This window comes from Engraulis encrasicolus, chromosome 23 (assembly GCF_034702125.1).
Source record: "Engraulis encrasicolus isolate BLACKSEA-1 chromosome 23, IST_EnEncr_1.0, whole genome shotgun sequence".
Taxonomy (NCBI): domain Eukaryota; kingdom Metazoa; phylum Chordata; class Actinopteri; order Clupeiformes; family Engraulidae; genus Engraulis; species Engraulis encrasicolus.
Window position 1 is genome coordinate 3038233 of NC_085879.1, and position 8283 is coordinate 3046515.

An 8283-nucleotide genomic window follows, 5' to 3' on the forward strand; every position below is an offset into this window, starting at 1 on the left:
TTTCAAACAGGATGGTAAATGAAGAACAGTCCCCCAAAAATTGTTTGGCTAGGCTGACAGCGGGGAAACTCCACGGATCAACAAAACGTGAGGCCAGAAGCCCAAGTGGAGGACGCAAGGTCGCATATTGGAATGCACTCACTCACGCACGGACGCCCACGCACGCACGCACACATGCACGCACACACACACAAACACACACACTCTACATGTTTTAATCATTGTCAAACGTCATTAGTTATACCATTTGTACTGCTATATACTGACTGCCATATTGAAGCTAGAGCTTGAAACAGGTGACGCTCCATAGGGTATTATTCCTCCCTTAGTATACAGTGCCACCCAGTGTTCAAATTCCGCTTTGCCAGCTCAAATGTGAAACAAGACTCCCGTTCACAAGAGGGCAATAGCATGCGTTCGCTTCAGTTTCAACCAGAAGCCACAATGAGGCAAAGTTTCACAACATTGTCGTTTACTTTTATATATAAAAAAACATTAAGTAAAGCCTTAAATAAATCCCATGCTTTTTGGATTCTTTTAAAAACAAAAGACACTCACAAATAAATATGAAAATTATATGAATACTTTTCTCTTAAACTCTCAAAAGACAAAACATGATATGCTACCATGCCATCAGTGTGGCATATAGGCCTATTTTTCCCCTTATATAAAATGAAACACTGTTATGACACTATAAATGCCATTCTTTCAAAATTCCCCAAAAGGTATCCATGATTCTTTGAAGGTTCCATTATATCCTCCAGGAAGGGTCTGATTAGAAAAAAAATCCAAAATGTGTGGGATACCCTGCCCTGAAAACAAGTCAAAGGTAGCATGTCAAGTCTATTTGTGGTTTCCAATTTGGGCTCAGTCTTTTTTTCCCCAGTGGACTTCCAGTAGCAACATCAGCTCAAGTGGCATGCTTCAGATAGTTCTTCAAAATTGGGGGGATATCCAGTTGATCAATGGCACTCATTTTGTTGGTCTTTGGGAGGTAGTTTCGTACAGCAAGGCGGGACTGAGACATCAAGGTGTTGGGGCAAACTGTTGGGGGGAAAATGTATTACTTCCTTGAATTGTGAAACACCAAAACACTGACAAAGAAGCTCCTAGAGTCAACACTTAAAAGGCACACAGAATTTAGATTGGATTTATTACACCTTTAGAGGTGTTAGAGAACTTATTATTTCCATTTCGAACTTTGATACTTGTGTGACTTTCTGAAATATTGCATTTAAATGTAATGGTGAGGCATATTCATGAGTTGTCATGCTCCAAATGCTACGCCCCTAACATATGCTCTAGCCCAGTGTGGCTATACTCCACTGATTGTCTGTTACATTTTTCAACATACCCCCTTGCAGTGTGCACGCATACCCTGTTTGGGAAGCACTGGCTTACTTCCTCAGTGACAAGCTTTAAGTACCGTACACACTTCCATTTCTCTGTGTGTACCTAGGGCTCTCCACCTGATGCGTGTTTGCAAACACTCTGTGATGGGTGAGCAGTAGGGCTGTAACGATACACTCGACTCACGATTCGGTTTGCATCACGGTTTTTGATCTATGGTTCGATACACCCCACTATTTTAAAAATGTATCTTTTTAGGTTTAGGTTTATTTATAGGTAGAATAAGTTACAAGATACTTCTAATAAATGTTTAAAGTTTAAAAATAATAATGATATTGTTTTGAAGCTTGGAAGCACCATCACACCATATCTTGTGGTTGTTTGCTAGACTGAAGGGTAACAGAACTTTGAAAATGCATATCCCGATACTGCCTTCTTGCACCGCAATACAGTATCGTGACTCTGCGTATAGCGATTTCTCGATTCAAAACAATATTGCTACAGCCATAAAGAGCCGCCCCGTTTCCTCACCTCTGGCTTTGAGCAGGATGCCCACGGCCTCGTTCTGCTTGGTGGTCTTGTCGATGATGAGCGTGGGCAGGTAGACGTTGGCGCCAAACTCCACCAAGAGCTGCACGTACTCTGGGCCGCAGCCGTAGCGCAGGCACATCTCCAAGACGGTCTTGGGCTGCTTGATGCGCGACAGCATCTTCTGCTCTGTGCAGTTGAAGTCGGGGTTGGCCCCGTGCAGCAGCAGCAGCCTGAAGCAGTCCAGGTGGCCGTAGACGGCCGAGATGTAGAGGGGCCCCCGGCACGCTGTGGCGTTGGCGGCCCAGTCGGGCACCTTGGGCCGCACGTCCACCTCCGCGCCATGGTCCAGCAACTCACGCAGGATCTCTACGTCGCCCTCGCGCGCCGCCGTCAGCAGGGGCGAGCAGTTGTTGTACTGGCTGCCGTTGGGGTCCGCCCCGGCCCTGAGCAGCGCCGTCACGCAGTCCAGGTGTTTGCCACTGACGGCGGTGAAGAGGGGCGTCTGGGCCTTGACGTCCAGGCTGTCCACCTCCGCGCCGTGGGACAGCAGCACCTCCAGGCAGCGCAGGTGGCCGAGCGCGGCGGCCGTGCGTAGAGGGGTCCCCGGGATGCCCCAGCCGCATCGGCTGTTGATGCAGCGCCGGTAGCGCTCCTCGGCCAGGAGCTCGGCCAGCAGGCGGTCGTCGTCCCCCGTGACGGCCTGCGTCAGCATCTGGCTCTCGTCCTCCTCATCCTCTTTGGGCTGGAGCAGGGAGAAGATCTTGGAGATGTCCATCAAACTCATGGTTGCTGCTGCTGCTGTGATGGGTCTCTCAAGAACCATCGTTTGGAAACACCAGACAAGGAGAAAAAACCTCAATCGTGCATCTGAAATTGAATGGAGACCTTGATTGGGCAAAAAGTTCACATTTGACACGCATGATGTATTAAACATTGTGATCACACCCCACAATACAACACAAATGAAAAATAACGGAGTTAACATGTGTTCATGTGTGCAAAATCAAATGGGCCACACTAAACAAAAATCACTTTTACTAGGTTCAAAGATTATGCTAGCTGACCCAAGGAATTGTTCCATAGTGGCTGTTGTAGTACAGTTCCAAATGATATGCAGTTCCAAATGATGCTAAATCACTGATCTTCTGCTTCTGTTATAACAATGTTGTTGTTAGTGACTGCATTTCGACAGAAGGACATCAAATATATGACATTACGTATCCTGAAATGTAAAAATGTAAATAAATAACAACTGGAAAGGTCAGATCCTCTCATGACAAAAAGTGTACAATAAAACTTGATTATAAGCCTATATCTATACTGAAAAAGATAGTATGCACTCTTTAAAAGGAAACGTATGACTGCTTTAAACAGCATCTAGACTGCACACATACTATTGTTTTCCAAAATTATTTAGATTGATGTGACAAAGCAGTAAGGAGCAGGCACTAAGATGGACTGAAACTCCCCAATGGGAACTCCCCAATGGGTCCTCACAGTAACACAATCAAAACAATGTGAAGTACAACAAAAAAAACACTTACTTTGCCTTTAATCCAGCCCCTCAGATCACCATCAAATGTCCACAATCCACATAAGCTCATCCATCTTCTGGTCAGCTCACAAATCCATTGTGGGTCAATTACAACAAAAAAAACACACACACCGTTTCTCTCTCTTCACTCTTTCTCCAAACTTTTCCACTGGGATAAAAAGGAGAGAAGCTAACTCAACACGTGCCAGACTGACAGAGCATAGCATGGGCTCTGGCTCCGCTGCCCTTCTCATCCCATAGGGCTAATTTTAGGCCTCAGATGGGTCTGCCTAAACTTCCATTCTTGGAGGGCCGCGGCAGTAGAGGGGGTTATAATTAGAAAGGTGATAGACTTGTGACACACTGAGAGGACCTGGCTGCCTGCTGGACGAGGGTGTCTGTGTTTACGGAGCGGGGTGTTGTGGGGGATACTGTAGTGTAGTAGGTGGTTGGGATGCTATTGTTGTGCTATTGTGTGTGTGTGTGTGTGTGTGTGTGTGTGTGTGTGTGTGTGTGTGTGTGTGTGTGTGTGTGTGTGTGTGTGTGTGTGTCTGTGTGTGTGTGTGTGTGTGTGTCTGTGTGTGTGTCTGTGTGTGTGTGTGTGTGTGTGTGTGTGTGTGTGTGTGTGTTTTCACAATATTAGACGTGACATAGCTGGGGAATGCAGACATATTAAGCTCATGTCAAGGGACGGCTTTATATGTGTAAAATTATTATGAGGGCCACAGTATCACTGAGCATTACAGCAAACAAGCTAAAAATGGGAACATCCCTTGAAGTGTGACATATACGCATATACAGTATAAATGTATGAAAGCTTCCCCTTACAACAAAGCCTTGTCATAGCCTGTCACATTTAATGAGAGGCATCAGTACCGCTCCCTATCTGACGATGCACAAGCCATCCAGCTATCCTTCCCGAGCTGGGTTGGCATTACAGTGGAACCGCAAAGAAGAAGGCACTTAATGTCAATGGTGACAGATCTGTTAGCATTTGGGAAAAGACAGCAGGAAAATGCTGATAAAAAAACAAACAAATTAGGCCACGGTGTGGCTCAAATGGTTGGGGCATTGACTGTTACACCAGGGACTGGAGTTCGATTCCGGCCAGAGGTCATTTCACCATCCTCCCCCATCGCTCTCTCTCTCCCACTCGTTTCCTGTCACCATCTCACACTGTCCTGTTAAATAAAGACATAAAACCCACAAAAAGTTGTACACTATTATTTCTATTGACATGTGTTGGCCTAGTGTTGGCCCACTACTCTACCTCACTGTGATGTGATACTAGACTAGCTGGTTTGTGCTTTAGATCCAATAAGTTGTTGGTGCACAACCCCCAACCCCCCAACAAAAAAAACTCTGCTTTTTCTATAAAGCTGGTAAAGTCTTGGAGTTGTACAATTGTACTATAACATATTGCATTTCCAACAATAGTGTGTGCTGTCTGCGATGGGGTGACACTGAGGTACACGTTGCTGGTTTTGGGAGAGCCAGGCAGCTGTCTCGCACGGGGCCCAGAGCCCCTTAGATGACAACAATCAGCTGCTATGCCCCCCTCTCCTCTTCTTAGTGTGAGATCAGCCACCCGCAGTGCTGCCCTGCCTTTCCTGGGGGATGGGTTTGGTTATTTATATCCTTAAGAAAAAAAACCTGAATGCCAAGGTAGGGTAAGAAGATCTTGGAAAAACAGAAAATGCACAACCATGTCCTTTCTTTTGACCTCCCCCTGAAACCATGTCTCCAAGGTACAGGAGTCCACAGGCAGAGAATAGAGACATATGGGTCAAAGACGTGACACCATTTTTTGGGTTCCTATGATTTGTTGTAGCAGCAAAAGGTTACAATTTGAAAACAGACTCACAACATTCTTCAGTACATGATCTTTTTTTTTTTTTTCTTTTTTTTTTTTAGAAATCTAGCATAGTGTATATTTATTTAATGCATTGATAGAATATTTAGACCCAACATGTATGCTTCACTCATCACTGGGGTCCGTCGTGCGGGGGTCACCAATCCTGGGGGTTCCTCACATGGAATAACGGCACATTGGGTACGCTTCTGATGGCCTCACCGTAACCATCCCACTTCCGACAACATTTGTAGCGAAGGGGAGTAGAGTTGCCCCGCCGGGACTTGAACCCCGGTCGTCCGGGTACTAATCTGGGGCTCTGACTGCTACATCAAAGAGTCAGGCTCGTTGGCGTGACAGTCAGAACACACACGTCCTTAGATATGACACTCAAACTTTGAAGTGTGCCAACTAGCTCCGGTTTCCCCTACTAGCCCAGGGACTCTCTGTTTTTAGTATGTGGGCCAGTACAGGCCCGGGGACGCAGCCAGAGCTCAGCCAGCACTCAGCATGTACATGTATCTGGGCCAGCACTGGCTCAACAGAAAATTGAGTCATTTTACAGTCTCTGGGCCAGACTGGCCCAACACGGATAATAACTGTCAAATTGCAGTCACTGGGCCGACGCTGGACCAACAATGAAAATAACTGTCAGATAGCAGTAACTGAGCCAACACTGGGCCGACACTATGAGGGGAGATAGCTCATTTGAAGAAATTCAAATCTTCAACAGACAAACAATTCAGGAAAGCAACAACAGACTTGCGACAAATAATGAATACAATATTTCTAAATAGAAAGATGTTTAGTGTGCTCGTGTATTGGGGAAACATTGGAGTAGGGAGCCAAATGAAGTCCACTTTCAGGGGAAAAAGATCCCCCCCACCAAAATGCTGGCTACGGGCCTGTTAGTGATGGTCACTCCATCACATCGCCACTAATTTGGGGAATTAAGTCTGTCACTTATGTTCCTAAATTGTCAATATGGAGCAACAAACATTTGAAGAGTCATTTTAGTCATTTTCTGTGATATCACACAGAAAGACCCCTGATTAACACATCTGCTACATCATGACATTAAGGTTTGTAACCTTTGTTGATTTGCTTAATCCGCTTAATTTCACATTTTCTGAGCATGGTCAGGTGCATTCCGCATCGAGGTGTGACGCCTTTGCAAATTAAAACCTGTGTGAAGTTGGCACTCCGTATATTGAAAATATGAATAAAAAGATTTTGGTTCGTTTGTGCATCGTTTGTGCACGATTGTGCAGGCAAAATGAGTGTTTGTGCACAAACTGTCCTATATAAGATATTTAACTTTTAAGATGTTGGTGACCTTAGGTCACTCACAAATTAACATCCAAAATGACTCAAAAATGGTTGGAATCGTTTGGGCTTCAATTGTGCACAAATGTGCAGGCAAAATAAACATTTGTGCACAAACCATGTTCATACTATTTAACTTTTAATTTTTTGAAAGTAGGTCACTCAGCATTCCGTCAACATCCAAATGACATGGAAAATGGTTGGAATCCTTTGAGCTTGGTTTGTGCACAATTGTGCAGACACAAATAACGATTGTGCACAAACCGCTTTTAAGATATTTCACTTTTAAGATGTTGGTGACCTTAGGTCAGTGTTTCCCAACCTTTTATGTCCTGCGTACCCCCTGAGCCGTTTTGTCATATGATGAGTACCCCCTTGTCCTCACTCATGCTTTGTTCCTCAATATAGTATGTGCTATTATTACATTTTTCTGCGTACCCCCTGAGGTGTGCTCGCGTACCCCTAGTGGTACACGTAACCCTGGTTGGGAAACACTGCCTTACTCAGCACCCCATTAATATCCAAATTACTCAAAAATGGTTGGAATCCTTTCTGCACGATTGTGTAGACAAAATAAGTGTTTGGGCACAAACTGTTTTCATATTATTTCACTTTCATCAACATCCAAATGATTAAAAAATGGTTGGATTCGTTTGTGTTTCATATGTGCACCTTTGTGGAGGTAAAATTAAGGTTCATGCACAAACTGTGTCTATGTTATTTAACTTAATTTTTTAAAGTAGGCCTACGTAGGTCACTCAGCACTGTGCACAAACAATTCCAACCATTTTCGAGTCATTTTGATGTTGAAAAAGAATTTGTGCACACATAAGTTTTGCCTGCACAAACGAAGCACAAATGATTCCAACCATTCTGAAGTCATTTGGTTGTTGATAGGGTGCTGAGTAAACTACTTCTCGAAATTTGAAAGTTAAATAATATGAAAACGGTTTGTGCACACACATGCACAAATGATTCCAACCATTTCTGAGTCATTTGGATGTTAATGGGGTGCTGAGTGATAAGGTCACCAACCTCTTAGAAGTTTTATATCTTCAAGGAGGTTTGTGCACAAACAATAATTTTGTCTGCACAATCATGCACAAACGAACCAAAATTATTGGATGACCACAGCCCAATAATGCAGAGCTGTTGAAAGAGACTCCAAGTTGGCCAAATGGCTCCGGTAAATTTTTGGCACATTCCTGAATGCGCATTCAGACGCAGCCTGTGCAGCGCGCACTTTGCCATTTCAATGAATTTCTAACCAGAATACATCATATTTTCGCATTGCGCATACGCACTGCGTAGACTGCATGCGCCGTCACGAATACACCTGTTGTTTTTAATCAAAGGATTATGCATTGCCTCCTCCTTACCAATTGATGTTCATTCAAGCAACGCTCACCCTGCACAATTATGTCATATTTTAAGGTAGGCCTATAATTCCCAATGAAATCAGATGTCCTAAAATTCCCCTGTATTTTTGCATATCTATTTAAAAAACAACAACCGTTATTTATTCAACTGTTGTACCATTTGAAACAAATTCCCTTCAATAATGGTAAACAACATTGTGTATCCTCTTTGTAGGCCCACAACATCCAGAAACTGGTGGCATGCTGAGTTGGACCATTTAGTTGCTACTCCACACTCCATTACACTAGGTGGCAGTATGGGTGTAGAAACT

At 44.1% G+C, this 8283-nt stretch overlaps 1 protein-coding gene across 1 annotated transcript; it reads right to left on the bottom strand.

Annotated features, from left to right (window-relative positions):
* Positions 1-852: 852 nt before the first annotated feature.
* asb12b (ankyrin repeat and SOCS box-containing 12b) lies at positions 853-3655 on the bottom strand. The gene is made up of 3 exons (XM_063190715.1): positions 3426-3655; positions 1882-2748; positions 853-1044 (listed from the first exon to the last, which is right to left on the bottom strand). Exons 2-3 carry the CDS (start codon positions 2702-2704, stop codon positions 911-913), a joined length of 957 nt encoding a protein of 318 aa, XP_063046785.1. The 5' UTR covers positions 2705-2748; positions 3426-3655; the 3' UTR covers positions 853-910.
* Positions 3656-8283: the final 4628 nt, after the last annotated feature.